Source organism: Excalfactoria chinensis, chromosome 1 (genome assembly GCF_039878825.1).
Source record: "Excalfactoria chinensis isolate bCotChi1 chromosome 1, bCotChi1.hap2, whole genome shotgun sequence".
Lineage (NCBI taxonomy): Eukaryota > Metazoa > Chordata > Aves > Galliformes > Phasianidae > Excalfactoria > Excalfactoria chinensis.
In genome coordinates, this window is record NC_092825.1 from 108826587 (window position 1) to 108848258 (window position 21672).

The window sequence follows — 21672 nt, forward strand, 5'->3', positions numbered from 1 at the left end:
TATTGTCAGAAATGTTGAATTGAAATGTCTTCTTCCTCTTCTCTGTACCTTAGGTTTGACTCGGATACAACAGAACTCCATAGCTGGATGACACGTTCAGAAGCAGTACTTCAGAGTCCTGAATTTGCAGTATATCGAAAAGAAGGAAATCTCTCAGATCTCAGAGAAAGAGTCAATGTAGGAGAAAGTACTAATATATATGTTTACTAGCTTGTATTTGCTTGCCAAAGTGCTTTCAAAGTCCATATTTAAATCCAAGTTCAAATCTAAACTGACAAGCATTGATTGATCATATACATGAGAAATTTAGAAGCGTTAAGTATTTTTAAACATTTCCGATTTTGGCACAAAAATTGATACAACGGGTGTCTAAATATTTAATTTAAGGCATTATAGATTCATGGAAGTATTCATGGAAGTCTTCAGTAAAATTGAATCTAAGCCTATAATTTACTTTTAAAATATGCATTATATTTCTATGTTGATGTCTTAATATGACATTATACATACATAAATTGAAGAATGTGGAAAAGGACATATTTTAGTGTATGTTAAAGAAGACCTGTATCTAATTCTTACAGTGCTGTAAAATGTATCTGAAAATAACTTGTTTCCACAAAAAATATATTTTTTTTAAATGAGTTCTTTTACCACGACTGAACCTGAAATGGTTCTTTCTAGTTTTTGCGAAGTTAATCTGCACTTCTTAAAGAATAACTATGTTTGTGTGTTTTACACACTGGAATTTTCTTCAGGTTGTTTTGTTTTTGTTTTTTTTTTTGTAGCTAGTTGCAAGGAAGCTTACCTTTTCTGAATAAGAGAAAGGCAAATTGCTTTTTATAATAGCTATTATGCTTATAGTATAATAGCGTATCATGGGATTTCATTAAAAATAAAATGTTATGTACTGCTACAACAAAGAGAGAACAAAGTTACTGTACTCAAGTTAATTTTTGCTTCTCACAAGATTTCTCACTCTTTGCTTGTCCGTCATAAATTAGCAACAGTAAGATTGAGGAGCTCTGAATTCTATGACAGTAAGATACCTTGTCATTTCTTGTTAAATCATACTTTTGTTACAATAATCTTTATTTGTTAATTTTATCGTAATGTGACTAAGTATCAAACGGATGATTACTGTGTAATTATCCTTTAGAGTGTAATATATTCAATTTAGTTTATGACACCATTTCATGATATGTAAATATACATAACTATATTCATAGAAATATATAAACTGGAGCAAACGTGGAGAAAATGATAGATTCAAATGCTTTCATACTGGGGTAGCAAGTATTGTCTCAGTCCTAAGTAGATATGCAGGTAATTTGGTGAGTGTTTCCATCTCTGTAATAGATGGGGAAAAAAATGTAAAGAAAATGCTCCTGTCTGCTCCCCTTCATATATTCCCATTTTGCAGAACACAGTTTCAAGGATGGCAAATCAGCTCCTGTTTTGACCTTCTTATTGATCTGAATACCTGCACTGTCAGGTTTCCCTAATAAATAAGACACTCCATCTCATGTTGTCAGTTTTTAAGACTTTGTAAAACCAATAAAGGACTAAGGAACTATGGTTCACCTTCCTCCTTCTTTCCTTTCTTTGCTCCCAAGGAGGTGGTGATCTGTGTCACTGCAAGTAAGGGATAGAGGTAGGTGAACTACAGATCCTACTCTGGTCCCAACTGGATTTCCCAGCAGCTATTACCTTACTTTTGTTGGCGCTGTGGAAAAAAGTTGGGGTGGGGAAGCCATTGTTCAGTGCGTTTGTGAGGTGTTCCTTTAGGTCAGTGAAAACATACGTAATGCTGGAGGAAGACTGGGAGGGAAGAGCGGTATGGAATTTGATCCATGCATTGATGTTGGATGGTTTGAAATCAGGATACTGGAGGTAGCAGAATTTCAAATGTTTCTTTGACTTCCTTAGAAACCAAATAATTTGATGCTTAAGAAAGGAATTTCCAGCTTCTTTAATGATAAGTATTGCAGAAAATAAATCTGCTTTGTATCAAAAGTAGTCTGAGACAAACCAGTAGATCTAAATAGAAACAAGAGAAATTAACATCATTCATTAACATTGTAAATATTTTTAAAAAAAGTTGGCTTTGACTTCTTTTAAAAGTAACATTTCATTGAAAAGATCAATGTACATGTAGATGCTCCTAGCAACTTTAAAGTACAGAATATTATGATGATATTTTAATTTGACAGAACTCTAAAGTTGCACTTGACAATATCTGAATTCTCTGTTGAACACTTCTCAGTGAATGTTCTTCTACATGATTTACAAAAAAAAAAAAAAAAAAAAAAAAAAAAAAATGTTGCTTTTTAAAAAGTAAAAAACAAGAGGAGGAAGGCTTAAATGTTGAGTTTTAAAAATGGGTCTGGCCTGGTCTATATCTTCTGGTGTTCAACTAATAGCCAAAGCAGGAAGTACTGTCCAGTTCATTGGTTTGCACAGTGTTGTAGTTGCTTGTTTTTCCTTAAGTTTCTATTTCTCTCAAAATGAGGCTTTAATAAATGAAAACTAATATTGTTTTTTATCAAACTGTAATCTCTAGTGAAGTTGCAAAAGGCATATAATGAAAGATAAAATGTCAAAAGTGAAAACATCAGAGATAATTGTAAAAGACTGTACATGATTGACATATGTAGTTATACCCCAACATGCATGATGCCATACACACATGCATAAAAAAGTATCACCTTGTACTTAGTGGCTTTCTAAGTGAAAGTTTCCTCCCTGTGTAACATTGTAGATGACGTAGTGCTGAACACCCATGATAACTGATGTTTGACCTACCATTTGCTGCCTACTGTGGTAGCCATTCAGTCCCATAGCCTTTTTCCAATGATGTTCCTTTCCACTTTTCTTTTGAGGATGGGTTACTAGTTGGGTGTGGGTTGTGTTGTTGTTGTTGTCAAAGCATCTTGTTTCTACTCATTGTTTTTTCTCAGTGGGGTTACTTCTTTATGATATAATGGAAGTGCATCTGTAGGTGAATGGACCCAGACTTCAGAAAGGACAGCCATAAGGGAAGCTCTTTTGCCATCATTGATGATTCAGTGATTCAAGTTCAAAAACCTGCTCCCATCCCAGTTCAGAGAAGTCCTGGGGGAGATGGAGCCAAAAGCAGATTGTATGGAACACACTATGTTTGCTAAGACAACAGCTGTTCAGATACTGGCAGAAAATTAGCTTTTGGCAGATGTGCTACATAAATTGAATATATTAGAGATGCATAGAAAGCCCATTCCTGTGTATGGAGAAAAGCAAAAATATTATTATTCCTTCTCATCTACAAGAGAAACGTACTTGACTAACTGTCCAGAGAGACTGGACATCGTAATTATGGTTCACTGTGGGACAACAGTACTACTCTTAAATAATGAAGACATCTATACATAAATGCCAAAAATATCTTTATGATGCATCTCATCCTTAACCTTTTCCAGTTAACATGTGCATTTTCTGAAAACAGGTCTAGAAATGATTTAGGCTTTTTTGTTTGCTTGTTTGCTTAAACTTAAATGAGCCTTCATTATTGTAAATTCAAATATGTGAAGGTTCAGGTACAGAAAGTTAAAAGTTACTTGGTTGAAAATCTTGCTTATCAGGAAGTAAAACTTGAGATTTTGCATCAGAAAATTAAGAATAAAACTCATTAAAAGAAATTTTAATTAGCCAAGAAGCATCTAGAAATTCAAGATCAAAGGTGAATGAAGGTAAGAAACTGATGTAAGGGAAAACATCAGATATCTTGGACAATTAAATTTGCTCCCTTGACATTCTTAAATGCTCAGTTCTTGCTTCTTTATTTTAATTTAGCAATCTACAGACATACTTTGTTGGGCATGGGTGTTTGAAAGCTCAGATGCTGTAAAATCCACTGATAATATTACAAAGTTCTGCCCACAGGTGTATTTGACAAGAATGACAAGAGATCAGGTATTACTGCAACTGTACAAACATTGACAGAATTCTTAAAATGGGATTTTGATTTGATATGAATAACATGAATTTCTGAAGTGCAAGTGTCTTCAATGTTATGAAGTCATTAACTACCAATTAAAATCTTAGGGCCATATAAAACTCTGATAATATTATGAAAATAACCTCTTCACCTTCATCTGGTATTTAGCTAAAGATGCCTTTAATGTTATTCCATTAGTTAGAACTAAGCCATTACACATCTGTTTTGCCAGTTACAAAATATTCCTCTGAGAATTAATCTTGTATTATATAAAAGTCTTTGTAAAAGTTCATTATTTTTTTTCTGAAAATAAGAAAAAGTGCAAGAAATCAAGAGAATATAAAAATAAATAAATTCAGTTTTGGAAACATTCTAAAATTATTTTGCAGCTGCCACGAATTTTCATAAGAAAAAAAAGTGTTGATAATAAATGTAAAAATTTCCAAATTTCACAAACCTCTTCAATCTTATCCCAGTGTGCTTTTATTGTTAATTAACCTGCATTGAGAGTATTGTCCTTTTCAGTACAGGAAACCATAAGAAAACAGATCTGAAAGGATAAATGAGAGGTGTTTTTTAGTCAGTTATTCCATTTGTTTCTGAGCACTCTACATTTTGTTTACAAAAAATCCCTCTGAAGACCTTAAAAATGTAACATGAAGTGTGTGGGGTTGGCAGACAGCTGAAGCATGTGCAATATAAGACCATGAGTAAGTTAGTGCTGTTAACTAAGTCTGCTTTCTCCATAGATCAGGTAAACTGTCCTGTACTTTGGTTGTATGAGGACCAAGAAGACAGCCATTTCTCCTTTGTCACTGTATTTTCTGTGTGAAAACATATGTCTTTCTATACCCACTGTTAGCCCTTCATCTTTGTGATATATATTAATAACGCAAAATACTAGTGGCGAGAAGTACTATTGATTGCCAAACTTTCATGTTTATTTTTAAGCGCTTCGCATGAAAGTGCTTTTGTTTTCTGTCAGGATCTAGAAACTTTAATCTACTGGGAGAGAAGCAGACATGCTTCCAACCTATTCCAGACTCATGGTCTGTTACCAGATACTGAAGAGTTCTCTTCTACAAGCTTTAGTGTCATATTGTTTTCATGTTTCTAAAAGCTATTTTTAGTATATTTCATGTCATGAATGAGTCATTTGTGTTCACTACAGTTACACTTCCGATAATTACACATCTGGCTCTTCAGACAGAGCAAGAGTATTTTCAGTATACTTCAGTGTTTTTATAATTCTTCTCAGCTCTGTACAGTTAGCCTGTGCATTTTGTTATACCTGGCGTTATTCATAGAGTAGTATTAATTAAGGTTTTGTAGTCTCGAAACTTCAGAGAATTAACAGAAGAGGTTTTGTGACTTTTAAAATTTTGATAAGATTTTGTTGACCTACAGAAACTACAAATAATGTCATCATCTTGAGTTTATTGGAATTAAACTTTATGAAATTTCAAGGATATTTTATGATTAAAATATCTTTAATAATTAACAGTATGATAAAGATTTATTTTAAAAAGCCAGACTGAGAAGCCACAGCCAGGATTTGTGTTCATTTTCCGTATGTCTCCCTATGATTTCTGTGGCATTTCCTTTTGTACATGTGCTGTGATAAATTGAGGGACTCTGAATAATGAGAGAATGTTTGGCGGTATGTATAATGTGTTTTACATTTGGTTTCAAACTGGGCTTTATCCCTAGGCATCTTCTGAACTAAATGAGGAAATTTAGGCTTCTAGTTTAGAGCATCAGAATTATACCTAACTGGATGACTAAATTAGACTAAAATCAACAATGTGATGTTGTTAATTATTAGACATAATTGAGGAAGTATTTGATTTAATGAAGTTTTTTTGTTTGTTTGTTTGTTTTTGTTTGTTTTGTTTTTTTTTTGTTGTTTTTTCCTTCTATATTGTTACCAAGCCAAGTGAAAATAGAAACTTAGATTTCTAAATTATTCTAAAATGGTAGCCTGTACCTACAATTACCAGTTAGTGTGAAAGCACTTAAACGTGAGTGAGAACTTTTTAAGTAAGGAAAGGTGATTGAAGGTATTAGCTGCAACATATAATGAAAACTTTGTGTTGACTCTCCAATTTATTCTTAGCTCCTACATACTGGCTCATGTATGGATGTCTACTATATGTGTTATGTACCTATTTTAATATTCATTTTACTTTTTTCTATTTTTTTTTTTTCCCAACAAAAGATTAAAATAAGCAATCAAATGGTATATAGGTTCAGTATGACATGAGACCCTGTGTTTCAGTTACCATGATCTTAATTCTTATTAATACAAACAGGATCTACATGAAAAAAAGAGTAAATCTATTCCTCCACAAGCAATTTCTGATGGACGTATGCTTTTCTTCTGAAATATTGGGCTTTGAATAGCTCTTAATTTGTCTGTCTATGATTTGTCTGTAAAATACTGACATGTATTGTTTGTCAACTCTGTCGTGTTCTGATTCTCAAGTCATGTATTTGACTTTATTACTAACTTGGTATGTGATACTTTGTGCTTTCATTGCACAAAGTCTGGCAGGGCAATGTGGCAGCTTAAGCAGTCTCGAGAAATCAGGACATCCCTGAGATTATTTACTTTCTTCTTCCTTCTTTGAAATACTCACCTTTCCTGTCATGCTGCAGGCCATCCAGCGAGAAAAGCCTGAGAAGTACAGAAAGCTGCAAGATGCCAGCAGATCAGCTGAGGCCCTGGTGGAACAGATGGTGAATGGTAATTACAAGGGAGTTGATTTAGATAATGTTCTCAGGGAATTGATAAATGCACAGGTTTATATTTATCACAAGAATTATATTAGAAAAATGCTGTCTAAATGCAACAGTAAAGTAAATTTCATTATATTTATTTTATTATTGCTGTTTATTAAATGTGTTAATTAGTAGAGAGAAAAAATCTTACAACTTCAGTATCATGAAAAGAAGTGTGTGTAAAATGTGCTCATGGTAATGAGCTGTGTATTAACAATCTGTTCTGTGTAGACAATAAAGTTATAATCTTATTATGTGAGTATATCAGGCTTTTGAAGGTACATTAGTTCATCCAAGTTAGAAAACTGAACAGTTTGAAAAAGTGTTTTCTAACTTTGATTATAGTATTCTTTGTATATTTTATTATATATATATGTGTGTGCTACTGTAATGTTCTATATTGTATAAAGTATAAAATTTTATTGGGCATTTAAAGATATTTATTGCATTCAGCTTTTTTAAAATAATAAATATAAAAGCTTATACACCATTAAAAAAAAAAAAGTTGCCATATTTCTGTTTTATTTTTATCATTGAATTTTCAAAAAATTGTGCTATTATGTTCAGCCAATGTTTTGCACTTTTTATATGAAGAAGAAAAGTCAGCAGTAAGATAGATGGAAGTTATGCTGTATGCCATTTCACTATCTCTGATGTTAAAAAATGTCTAACTTCGTAGTAAAGATGAACCATGAACCACAAGCTGTCATACTGATAGGCTTACAAAAAATTCAGTTGTTGAATGTTCTGTGCTTCAGAGTGTACATTTTATGTCACATTATTATAACAAAGAATCGAGAATATAACTGTGTCTAATGAAATGCTAATCTGCACGGATCTTATGGAATTTTAGGATTATCTTGTTTAAGTATGATTTATTAAGTATGGAGGTGGCACTTCAAAGTAGCCATCTTTGCAGTCTGGCTGTACTTAATTACAGTTATTGTAGCAACTGTTAAAAGGGATTCTTTCACAAGCATAGTGAATAGACAGAAGGGAGTCTGGTAAAATTTGCACCCTTTTTGAAATTGTTGGATTGTTTTCCATGAAGAAAAGTAGAACCAAAAAATCCTGTATCGTTTTTGACATATTTTTCTGCCAGGGATGTCTGCTGTACAAGACTTATGGCAATATTTGAAATCTGTGTGCTGGCACATCAAGATTGTTATTTTGGACCTAACCTTTTTAGTGCCCAGTTAATAGTGACCTATTGATTCTTTGGCCAGTTGCAGACTTTCACATAATGAATTCCATCTTCAGCTTCATCAGATTAGCTTTCTTAAATATTCTCATTTCCTGAAGGTTCTCTGAATTTGTGGTTACTACTAGTTGATAGGTGTTGTGATTTCTGCTGCAGTTAGATGTGCTTTATTGCATCCCAAATGCCCTCTTTTTAGAAAGTCCGTCTTGCATTTAGATTATATGCACAGAGCAAGATAGCTGAGCCAGCAGGTCTATCGGTTTCCTGCCAGTTGTTCTGTATTATATATATATAATATGCCTCACCTATGGCATATTATGCCAAACATCATGGTAGCCTTAGCAGAAAGAATTTTCTATTAGAATTAGATGCCTGTAAGAATGGCAGTTCTTTTTGTGGTTACTTTAGGTAATAAACTGTTCCATCAAAAAGTTTATCTGGCCTCAGTTGTTTATGGCATTTTGAGGAACAGTTTATTAAATGGTTAAATAATGCAAACGTCACCACCATGAGAGAGTGCTAGAGAGTGGAATTAAATCACCAGCTTTGCATGAATAGTACTGTATGATCATATTAACAACAAATCTTGCAAATCAAATATTTTGCTAGGTTTTCAAAATTATGCTTCAAGCGTAGAGGAAGGTAACCACAGTGTTCAGCCTCAGAACTTCTATGAATATGAAATTTTGTTTGTTTGTTTGTTTTTAATCATATGCTCAAACACATTCACTGTTAATAGGAGTAATTCAACTAAGTTTCCATAGTCACTGTGTGGCTTGTTGAAATGCATTTGGTACATACAGTCTCCACCTCTTTGTTATTATGGATTTCTGGATTCACTAAGAGAAAAAGAGGAAAGAATATATCATAGGAAAATTTCCTAGCTGTATCTCCAAAATAATGTTCAACAGATCGGACTGACTGTAGCTACATATCTTCCTTGTCTAAAACTGGAACCTTTTTCTATAGCAAGTGAAGGAAGTGGAGTTAAACGTGCCATTTCAAAGTTTCTTAAATAAAATGTTTCTGAGCATAACAGGTGAACAGTATGAAAGTACAAAATAATCTGGTAGACTTTAAGAGAGAAGTTCACAACAATGGTGGTAATTTTTTTTTGCTAAATTATGTATATATTTATTTTCTTTTTTTACTATGAGAGGGATTAAGAAAAAACAAAACAAAACAAAAACATAATTCAAATTCCATAGGGGAAAGACCAAAAAAAAAAAAAAAAAAACAAAAAAAACCACATTTATTATTTTATTAAATATATTTATTTATTGTCATTTCTTTCTTTCTTAGAATTGAGAAAAATAATCTGAGGAAATGTATTCATGTAGGGCAACATTCCTGCCTTATGTTTTCAGACAGTGTCAGCAAATGTATTCTGAGTGGAAAGAACTGTAATTTCACAGCTATTCTTAAGTTTGTGAGCAGTGTGCCTGGTTAGGTTAGTGCCATTTGAAGGACGTTTCCTATCACAGGGAAATCACTGTTTTTACCTTTAAAAAATCACACTTCTACATAGGCTGTGCTCTGCCTCTCCTTGCCCGCGAGTTTAAAGAAGCCTCACGCAGTGAAAACATCTATCTCCTGTTTCCATTGTTTTTGGAAGTGGGGAAAATAGAAACAAAACAGAACCAATGCTATTCTAAAATGCTAATCTAAAATGGAATAACATTCTCTGATGGAGGAACTGAAGGAGCTTAGTGTTTTGAGATGGACGTGACTGTTATAGTGATGTAGAATATAATACATAGGGCATCAAAATGACTACTGAGAGACTTTTGATAGGCAGCATTAAAGTGAGTATAGAAGAAGAATTTGTTGTGATAGAGCACATAATGGTTAGGAGCCATTTTTTTTAAGGAAGAAACATATCTTGATTCATTATGAGTTATCATTTCACATATGTGTATGCATTAGAATCTATAAAAGTGTAGATAATATTACATTATTATTACATATATCCATAGCAAATGATAAAGACAAGTACGCTTCATGCTAACTGGCAGTTCCAGAGAACTTGCATGTAAGGTACTGCACAATTAAAAGTACTGACACAATTTGTTATGCACAGTAGACAAGGTAGTAAAATTAATAAAGGTACTCCAGGCAATAATCTGTTTCCTCTGGGTACAGTTTATTTATTCACTGATTATATCAGGATCTCTTAGAATATGAAATGTGAAAAGGCTATGAACCATTACTTCTAAATGAACAGTATTTTACCAGAAAATTGATTTTATATTGTTAATTCTCCTGATTCTCAGCTTTGCTATGTCTTGTTGCCATGAGTGAAGCACAATAAGAGGACTGATGTCAACATCATGAGTGAAAGGTGATAGTTGCTAAAGATAGTGAAGAAATCAGTACTTCTCATGGATGTTTTGAGCTTTTAGTTTTCACCAGTTCAGTCTGAAAATAAAAACATTAGAATTCTGCCCTCATTGCATCACCTATTGAAATAATAATTAATTTTCAAGTAGAAGGTGGACAGGCTTTCTTCAAAACAAGGTAAAGGTTAAGATTTCAACAAGTTCCAGTTCTGGATTGGAATTATTTGAACATATGTATGGGTTTAGGACATTAAAATACCTCTTCTCATTTTGGCTTAGGTTCTTCTAGTAAAATTTATGATGTGCAAGTAATGGCCATTTTCTTGCATCCTTCTGAAAATGATATATTAACATTATATAGGTGTTTTCTGAACTGTGAATTTAGAGTTTTAAAAGAGGGTCCCTTGGAGATTTTCAGAGGGGTCTTCATTCCAGTACGATATTGTACTGTCTAGAGTGGCCTCTGTATTCTCTTAGGAAGCATGTCTCTGCTCACTCTGATCTTGTACTTCCCACTTCAGTTATGTGAAGAGCAGAAATGTTTGTTCTTCTGTGGCTTTGTGGAATCAGTTAAAAACTCAAAGTTTAGATTCTGAAATATTAATAGAAACTGAGGAACACTGGATATAACACATATAACATAATTAAGAGGGATATAGCTGTGAACAAGAAAGAAGAAAGGAGTTAATGAATATAGATCATCACATATACAGCCTTCTCTGAATCCTTGAAAAAGAATTACAAGGAAAAGTATTGTTATGTACTGAGAATTCATGAGTATGCTTCATCTTGTAATCATAATATGGCCTAGGGCTACTTTGGAAACTGTAGCAGCTGAAAAGTGAGGAGAGAAATAATGACACTTATATGACACGTTTTCTTACTTCTTACAGCAGTTTTACTTAGTTTTATGCATTGTCACAACTTTCTGCTTTGTATCCTTTCATGTATGAGGCACTTTATAATTCATTCCCATTGCAAAAAAAAAAAAAAAAACAAAACAAAATAAACAAACAAACAAAAAACAAACAAAAAAAAAAACAAAAAAACAAAACAAACAAAAAAAAAAAACACAAAACCCTGACAGTAACTTTAAGTAGTTCTGAAATTCTTTCTCCATTGATATGTAACATCTGTATGTTCAGGATTGTTATTTGATGATACAACATTATTTACATTTATTAGCACTTGGTTGTAGAAATTGGATTGTTAAAGTACTGTAATCTGATTTATTTCTTTGTGACTTTTAAGTGTTGAGCTTCTTCTCTTGTGTTCTTTGTAGAGGGTCTGAATGCTGACAACATTAGACAAGCCTCAGAGCAGTTAAAGAGTCGCTGGATTGAGTTCTGTCAGTTGCTGAGTGAAAGACTGGCATGGTTGGAGTACCAAAATAGCATCATTGACTTCTATTCCCAGCTGCAGCAACTGGAGCAGACAGCAATTACAGCAGAAAACTGGCTAAAAGCACAACCCACACCAGCAACAGATCCTGCTACAGTTAAAATTCAGTTGGAAAAATGCAAGGTTAGAGATTCTTCTCGGTTGTTTATTATATTGTACTTCCCATGTGTGCCAATAGGTGGCTGGATTATAGCCTACACTATTTCTTGTAGCCCAAAAGGCCAACTATATCCTCGGCTGTATTAAAAAAGGGGTGACCAGCAGGGAGGGCGAAGTGATTGTCCTCCTCTACTCAGCTCTTGTGAGGCTCCATCTGGAGTTCTGTATCCAGGCTTGGAGCCTCCAGCAGAGGAAGGACACGGAGCTCTTGGAGTGGGTCAAGTGGAGCGCCACTAAGATGATCAGAGGGCTGGAGCACCTCTCCTATGAAGAATGGTTGAGGGAACCTGGGCTTGTTCAGCTTGTGTAAGAAAAGGCTCCTGGGCCTTCCAGTACTTGAAGGGAGCATATAAACAGGGGGGTGGAATAACTGTTTACTTGGCTGATGGTAATAGCACAAGGTGGAATGGTTTTAAACTAAAACAGGGGAGATACCAGAAACAGTGTTGCCAGCAGGAGCAAAGAGGTGATTTTATCTCTGTACTCAGAACTCGTGAGGCCGCACCTCGAGTACTGTGTCCAGTTTTGGCCCCCTCACTGCAAAAAAGACATTGAGGCCCTGGAACGTGTTCAAAGGAGGACAACAAAAGTGGTGAGGGGTTTGGAGCACAGGCCATGTGAGAAGAGGATGAAGGAGTTAGGAATGTTCAGCCTGGAAAAGAGGAGGCTCAGGGGAGACCTCATTGCTCTCTCTAACTTCCTGAAGGGAGGCTATAGTGAGCTGGGGGTCAGCCTCTTCTCTCATGTCATTAGTGATAGGACTAGAGGGGATCGTTTCAATCTGTGGCAGGGGAGATTCAGGCTGGATATTGGGAAACATTACTTCTCAGAAAGGGTGGTGACGCACTGAAATGGACTACCCAGGGAGGTGGTGGAGTCACCAACCCTGGGGGTGTTCAAGGACCGATTGAATATTGTGTTGAGGGACATGGTTTAGTGGGAGCTATTGGTAATAGGTGAACGGTTGGACTGGATTGTCTTTTAGGTCTTTTCCAACCTTGGTGATTCTATGGTGATTCTATACGAGGAGAAAGTTTTTCACACGGGGTGGTGACGCACTGGAACAGGTTGCCTGTAGAAGTTGTGGGTGCCTCATCCCTGGAAGCATTCAAGGCCAGGATGGATGTGGCTCTTTGTAGCCTGGTCTGGTGGTTGGCGACCCTGCACATAGCAGGGGTATTGTGTCACAAATCCATTCTTTCCTATGTATCTTGGTTTTGAACTGCCATGTAGGGGCTTTTGAAGGGGACAGAAATACAATGCCTATTTCAGAAATTTGATCAACATTTGAGGAAGAGTTGAAATGTGGAGTGCTTCTTACATCTGCACTCACTTCCTATCTAATACTTTTTGACATGCAAAAAATTTGTAAATTGAGATGTAGTGACCGATAAATTTTGTTACATGTTTGTAGATGCATGATTCTACCAAGTCTCTGCTTCTTGAAGCTTTTGAACTGAAGCAACATTTGAGAAATAAATTTACGTCTATCCTGCTATTATTTTTTTCTTATTTCCTATTTATTTCCCATTATTCTGTTTTGCACATCTTCAAGCAGGTGTTCTGTCTTCTTGCAAAAACCTGCTGTTTAGAGAAGCTTACTGAAAGATATTAACTTTTCTCATTTCTTATTAATACTAATTTCTTATTAATTGCTAGTGTTACAGTCTGTAAAAGGTCTCCAGAAGATAAGATAGCAGAACCTCAACTTGTATTACATTACTGTGACACAGCTGAACTGCACATGATCTCATGAGACAGGTTCAGGACCATAGCAAATGTGGAATTTTTATCTCCTCACCTCCATATGGAAGGAATACTCTTCAGACATGGAATTTGGATGTACAGTCACTTTAGTGTTACATTACTAAAGTGATAATGCAATGTGAAAGCGATTTTAAACAGCAGCAAGTGTCATATTGGGAACCAGAACTATTGATTGGTTAGAAAATATGGAAATATATCAATGGTATTTGTTCTTACTATTACTGACTTTGAAAGCAAAGTAATTTTGCAGTGTGTAGTGAAATTGTGAGTTCATGGCACTAGGATGGCTTTATCTTGATTATTATTTCCTTTTAAATCCAAACATACAGGATGAAATCATCCGAATGTCAACTCTTCAGCCCCAAATTGAACGGCTAAAAGCTCAAAGTCAAGCTCTGAAAGAGAAGGAAGGGCCAGTCTTTCTGGATGCTGACCTTGCTGCTTTTACCAGCCACTTCAAACAAATACTTGCTGACATGCACACCAGAGAAAAACAACTACAGACCAGTGAGTATTCATGACAAAAGGTGATTTTGCCTGACTAGAATGCAGAGATTGAACATATACATTTTGCCTTCCTACTTTTGCCATCGTTTCTGTTGCACTAAACCTATTGTACAATTTATGTAATCTTTTTGCAATTGGATTAGTTTATCTGAAATTATGGTGAAACAGTAAGAAAACAGGAAAAGGTACACTGTTAAGAAGTAGAAGTTATATTTGGTGTAGTTCTACCATCAGATTTCCTTCTGACAGAACAGATATAGAAGATTTTGTGATACGTTTTGGCAATATCAAGCTTTCTTTAGTTGGGTTATAAGACAGAGCTTTCTCTGTCAGTAGAGAAGAGAGTTTTCTCTTGGCAATGAATCTCCTCTAGATGTATAGAGTAGAAACTTAGCTCCACAAAACTCATTAAGCAGAATACCTATTTTAGGGCATCATGTGGTAAACTGTTTCTTTTCTTCAGTGAGAAATGTATGATTGCTAGTTATGATATTATTTGTAGTAGTTGTAAAGCACATTTTTGAAAGGGACAGGATACACTAAAATTGAAGGTGATATTATTATTGACCCACATGCCAATGACTATTGTACACTTAACATATTTGATTAGAAATTAAAATTGAAGTATCAGATAAAAATATTAATTTAAATCTTTCTCAACAGCAGAGATTATTTTTCCCTTAGAAATGATATCTCAAAATGACCGTAGTATTTTGAAATTAGACAGAATACCAGCTCCTTCTAGTGGATCTTTCTGGTATTTCTCCTGAGTTACTTTATTGAGAATGATTCTTTTTTAAAATAAGGGTGCTTTTTTTTGTTGTCTTTCTTTTTTTCCCCAAAAGCACTGCATTATTATGTAGTAATTATTTCACATATGCACACAAATGGAGAAGGTGATGATGTATAAGACAACTGATAAAATAAAATACAAATATGCCATAGTATGTGATGAAAAAATAGTGTGTAGAATTTTATTCTTAAGGAGTGTAACAATTATTTGTGACACTGAAGATGGCCGAGAGATTTGTAATATATATATATTTTTAAATGCACACTGTTTAATATGTTGACACTATTTACTGTCCTACCAACAGAAAAATATGGAAAATGCTCACTTCTTAATGTTTTATTCTCCATATAGTTTTGTATATTTACTGTTTCTGCTTTACCTAATTTTACTATAGCAAGACCACATAAAATAGCCAATTGATTTTAAGATAAGTAGTGCTTGTTACCTGAATTTTACTGTCACAAAGCAAGGGCTGAGCTTGAGTTTTTCCTGTCTGTATTTGTGTACTGTACTGCACAGTGCTCCTGTTTCCTGTCCAGCCACAGCAGTAGGTGTCCTTCAGTGTCAGCACTGTGTAGATTGGGATGAGTGTCCTAAAATGATAGAGAACAGAAGTCTCTAACGGTCTCTCATTCTTCCTATATGTCTGCTCTGCATGGAATGACCTTCAGGTTGGATATTAGGAAAAGTTTCTTATCAGAAAGAGTGGAGAGGAATTGGAACAGGCTGCCTAGGGAGGTGGAATTGCCATCACAGGAGATGTTCAAGAAATGTTTAGGTGTGGCAATGAGGGTCATGGTTCATGGGCATGATGGGAATGGTCTTACAGTTGGACTAGGAGATCTTAGAGGTCTTTTCCAACTTTAATTACGCTATGATTCTCTGTTTCTACCTTAATTTATAATGGTTCAGATTATTTATTTATTTATTTATTTATTTGTTTATTTATTTATTTAGTGTTACATGTACTGGAACAGGCTGCCCAGGGGGGTTGTGGGGTCTCCTTCTCTAGAGATATCCAAGACTCACCTGAATGCCTACCTCTGTGACCTGGTGTAGGGAGCCTGCTTTTGCAGGGGGTTGGACTCTGATCCTTGGAGGTCCCTTTCAACCCCTACAATTCTGCGATTCTGTGATTACTACATTATCTTTCTGGCAGATGAGAGTATTGTGATATTCTGTTATGATTTGTTTACAGGAAATATTTTTCTGTGAAACTAAGTGTCTGTCACAAGTTAGTTTTGTTTGTTGTGGACCTTAGGTTCATGAGTACTCAGTAGCTGTATAGTAGATTTCTTCATAAAATACAAAAGATGACATCAGCATTTCTGAAACATTTTTCTCCGCAAGAGAGAAACCTTAAGTAGATGTGACTTTAGTATGTTGTAGAGATGTCTTCCTGACAGTTTTTCTAGAATCATTCTGTTAATAAACTAAAAAAATAATTTAATTTGAGCAGTGCATTCTGCCAACCACTGTTTTATGAAAATGTAAGCAAGCTTGCACTTGTCTGTCAAAATTGCTTTTGGATAACTATATCAATTTTCAGTACAGTTCCTTCTGAAACACACACAAGATAAAAATAGTTGTAATCTTTTTTGAGCTTGTGTATACGTCATTATTAGATGGTACAAGTTGAAAATGTTTCAATGAACTAGACTTGTTTTTTGTCTGTACTTACCTCAATGACTGTAGAAGATAGCATAGTTGAGGGCAGACAGAGTATCTCTGCTTATGAGTTGCTAGCGTGTGCTCCAGATGTTGTCTGTTTATGGCAACTCTAATGTTGCTGTAATGAGCAGAGGACAATAAAATTCAGCTTTACTGTAGAAGAGAGATCAATCTTCAAATCTTTTAACAGATGTCCTAAATGGAACTTTTTACTTGAAAAGAAACATTAAACAGACAAGCATGGGCCATAAAAGACAATGCTGTTTCCTGCTACATTTGTGAAATTAGATTTTGGGTTAAGTACAGTGGTTTGGATGTTGATCTCTAAACACACATATTTAAACTGATTTAGCCATGTAGATTTTCATTTGACCTAGAACAAGAGAGTCAAATGATACACACCTGATAAAATGACAAATATGTATTATAACTATGAGAAAGAGTGTATTCATTCTTCAAAAGTTTTCTTCTTCCTCCATTCTTGGAAAAATGTGATGCTGACATACTGGATGTGTTGCAATCTCTTGCACAATGGCTATTGAGTTCAGTAAGATTAGGTCCTCTATCAAACATCTTCTTTCAACAAAACCAGTAGTTGTGTGTGAAAAGATTTTCTTTCCTTTTTCTTCCCCACTAAATGCAGTTTTTGACAGTTTGCCTCCTGCGCGCTATAAAGACACAGTGACTACTATACTTTCATGGATCCAGCAGTCAGAAACTAAAGTCTCCATACCTCCAGTTGCAGTTGCTGAATATGAAATCATGGAACAGAGACTCGGGGAGCTCAAGGTGAGTATTCAGACTGTGGAAAGAATGTCCCAAATAAAAAAATTCAGAGGACCAGAACCCGTAGTTGTTGATGAGTCTACTGAAGCTTATGGAGTGATTTATATCCATTAGAGATTTAGGCAAGGACTTCAGAGGGCAGTGGATAGTTACTTCTACCATCTTCCATTAGTTAAGGGAGTAAAAATGTTACACATCACTTAAACCAAATTTATAATAATATTGAAAATGTTAAGAAAGAGCCTTTGTGTGTCTCCATGATGTATAAAATATTTCTTATATGATAATTTTATCTGTTAAGTATGGATTATGTCATTTCAACTTTTTTCTGTTCATATGGAACTGCTTGTGCTTTGCAAAATGCACAATATGCATCATTTCATGACAGATTTACAAGCAGACAGAAATGTGGGACAAGTTTTGCCAGTAGGTACAAACCTTCCCTGCATTTTAATGTTTGATACTGTTTTAAAATCTGATGAATAATAAACATGTTGTTTGATACAAGTAGTAAGTAATGTGCAGAAACAGGGAAGCGGAATACAGACAGAAGAAACTAGATGCAGGAAATTCGGGATAATAGGTAGTCAAAATTTAAAATCACAAAAGCAGTTCTAAGTTTACTCTTCTTCTCCATGCATAGACTGATTGCTTTAAAATGTAGTTTTTAGGATCTTAGGAAATTCCTATTTCAAGTTATTGAAGTGTGATTGAATTACCTCCATGAACTAGTATAAACAACTCTGGTTATAATTATTATTAGTCAAACTAGAAATTCTGCAATGTAGTTTGAGAAAAGCAATTCCATATACTTTAGTAGCATAAGTCATTGAAATTTTTAGCAAAGACAACCTCTGTTTAGAGTTTTCAATCCTTGCTCCAGCAGCCTCATCTATGGCTAAAAAAAGTTTGTTCAGAATTGCCTAATACATAAGTCAGAATACTATTTACTGCTTATTTCATAGGCTCTACAAAGTTCTCTGCAAGAGCAGCAAAAAAGTCTGAATTATCTCAACACAACTGTTGAAGAATTGTCTAGGAAAGCCCCTGCAGAAGTCAGCCAGAAATACCGATCAGAGGTTGAGTTGATCATCAGCCGCTGGAAGAAGTTGTCATCACAGTTGGTGGAACATTGCCAGAAACTTGAGGATCTTATGACTAAACTCCAACGATTCCAGGTTAAACAAACTTATTCAGCCTCATCTGAGGTGACTCATGGCCTTATGAATAGCAGAGCATACCTCTCAAGAAATAACAATAAAATAGAACATCAAAAGAGTACATAAAGTTAAAATTTGATGAAATTTCTGCTTGATTTTGGTGGGTCCAGGATTTTTCTTTGAATTCTAAATAACATTAGCTTCATTGAAATTGCTATTAATATTTCTCTACTTACTTTTTCAATGTAGTTAAAGTACTTTGTATTGCAGCTGAAGTAGTTTTAACCATATTGACTTTAATAGATATGTAGTTAATGGCATTTGTAGCATGGTAGTATCTTGGCAGCAGTTGCCAAGAATTGCAAATGTGCCTCACTTGCACAGTTATATGATTTTCAAGTATTTAGAATGACATTACTGAAACCTAACGTTGTTTGTTTGTTTTTTCACTCTGATAATTTCTTCTTATATATCACATGTATCAGCATTACACAAGAAAATGATGTTAGCATATAGGCTAAGTACTCCTCTCCCAGCCAAGCAGCTCAGGGGCTTGGGACCTGGAACTTATGGTTAGCACATAAATCATTCAGGAAAACTGCTCCAGTGTGCTCTCATCTTGTGCTGCATCTTGCTTCAGGAAATATCCACGTGCTCTGGCATGAGGTTCCCCATGGGATGTGGGGACATTCTTCCTCTCAACCAGCACTTTGTCTTGCTCCTTCACTAACCTGAGTGTTGGTGTTCATATTGCTTACATTTTTTCTCTCCTCTGCAGTCATGGATTTGAGTCCTCATGTTCCCTAATACCAAAACTTTGATACCTATGCTCAATATGACTAGGAAAGCTGAAAATTGATTTTATCAATAGTACAGTGATATATTTGCAATTGTGCAAAACAGATCCATTTTGTCACTACAGATTCATCTTTGCAATGAATGCTCTGGCTCTCTACATAAAAAGTATATTTCAACTTGAAGTTTATTATGTAGGAGAAGAAAAAGATAGCATTCATTTGACAGTGAGTTTTCTTCTTCACTCCACCTCTTAAATCTATAGAACTTTTCTATGGGACATTTTTGAAGGAAATAAGAAAACAAACAAAGAAACAAAGAAAAAAACCTGTCAGCAAGTAAACAAATATTACATAAATTTATTTATTTGTTTGTAACCATATATGTGTTTTTTTTTTTTTTTTTTTTTTTTTTTTTTTTTTTTTTTTTTTTTTTTTTTTTTTTTTTCCCGGATTTGTCATCTTTAAACCTAGCTAAAGAAAAAGCCACAATTATCAGCTGTTACCAGCTAACACACCTTCATCTCTAGGATTGAGCAAAGCTGGATATGGTCCAGCTCTTGGTAGATCATCATATTTCATTCTTCCTTTTAGGGTCTTATATTATCTATGTAATGCTTCCTTGGTATTTGATGTCCAGATTTTTTATTATTGATGTTTTCAAGGTTTAATTTAAGCATATTGAATGCAAATTACTGATTATGAATATTGCAGTACTATAAACACTAAATGAGACTCAGTCTCTAAAATCTTCAACTATTGTCATTGAGTCACTACATGATTTCAGTTTCTGGACTGAATTTGTTTTGGTTACTGTTTTGCTTACAACTTTATTATTCTGCATAGTGTGGAATGTTTTCTGTATTGTGTTCTGATTGAGATAGGTAACAGAACATGCAACTTCCAAAATGATCCTGAAGTTTATAGTGAATCACAGAAGGGATAGAAGAGGCTGAATTATGGCCAAGTGTGGACAGTCTGAAGCCATACAAGGACCTGATGAATGTGCATTCAACATCTAAATACAAATAATATCAGGAAAGCATAGACTTGGGAGATAGAAAATTCCCCAATTGTAGACACTTGGATCTTGGGCAAAAGTAGTCTGCTTGTAGGAGTTGATGGCAGTCCCAGATAAAATTACTTTTGTTTGTTTGTTTTGTTTAAATTTTTTTCAAGTATATAAAGACAGTACAGTAATCTCAATATTAAATTGTAGTGAGTTCTAGTCACAGTGACAGAATTAATTATGTTATTAGTTTATGTTATTAGCTGTTAACACTATATATTTTTTTTTTTTAATATAAAATATTTTCTTAATAAACAGAATGATACAAAAACATTGAAGAAGTGGATGGCTGAAGTAGATGTCTTTCTGAAGGAGGAATGGCCTGCTCTTGGTGATTCAGAAGCTCTGGAAAAACAACTTGAACAGTGTACAGTGAGTATTATTTGTCTGCTTGACAACTATTTCATCTCTGTGCATTGATCATATATAGAAATTATACAAATGATCACCATTCCTAAAAATGAATTCACATCATAAAATGGATTCACATAGTAAAATGGGGAACCTGAATATACACAGAGAAAGAATACAGGGACTTCAGTGAACATTTGTAACAGAAGCAAAACATTCACAAGAGCGGATTTGCAACAATGTATAGGTTAGTAGCCTCATAAGATAGTTGCTTATTTAGTTTGATGAATTTGTAAACATTGCCTGTGTACTTATTATGTGCTGACTGATCCATATCAGAGTATCTTCTGCATCTACTAGTCATGCATGATTTACAGGCTTTTCTGACTGGACTGAAATAACTTGCAGTTATTGTGAGTTGCATCCATTTTTCTTACTCAACTTTGAAGTCCCAGGATTTTCTCCCAGCAGAGTTTTAAAGCATCATGAAGTATTGATACTTCCTTCACAGGTGTTTTTTTGTTTGTTTGTTTGTTTGTTTGTTTGTTGTTTTTTTCTGCCTGTCCCAACAGAGTATGTAAGTGTAGTGAATCTTGTAACCCATAATAGTCTCTGACAACGTGTTCAACCGAGTTTACAATTTCTGTAAATATTCTGGCCGGTTGTGTAAATATTATGAAAGACATGTACTGATCTTAAAGAACTACAATCCCCTCAAAATTACTCTCTTACCCTTATTGAAATAAAAATGATTATAATTTATATAGAACAACTCTTACCTCTTACAGAGCTGGGAGTTGCATGCAACTCCTTTAGAATGTCATCTGAGTTTATGAAGAATTTACATTAGTATTAGCCACTATTGTATAGTATATAATAAAGTTATCAAAATCATCATCACCATTTGTATTTTTACACTT

General features: G+C 34.5%; 1 protein-coding gene across 15 annotated transcripts in view; it reads left to right on the top strand.

Annotated features, from left to right (window-relative positions):
• The window catches only part of DMD (dystrophin), a 1110121-nt gene that overhangs the window by 453504 nt on the left and 634945 nt on the right, over nt 1–21672 (top strand). For all 15 annotated transcript variants that reach the window (XM_072349305.1, XM_072348356.1, XM_072348443.1 and 12 more), the window contains 7 exons: nt 54–177; nt 6632–6719; nt 11577–11818; nt 13951–14128; nt 17236–17381; nt 18344–18556; nt 20660–20773. In XM_072349305.1, the coding sequence (XP_072205406.1) occupies nt 54–177; nt 6632–6719; nt 11577–11818; nt 13951–14128; nt 17236–17381; nt 18344–18556; nt 20660–20773 (1105 nt within the window). The remainder of the gene's footprint in view (nt 1–53; nt 178–6631; nt 6720–11576; nt 11819–13950; nt 14129–17235; nt 17382–18343; nt 18557–20659; nt 20774–21672) is intronic.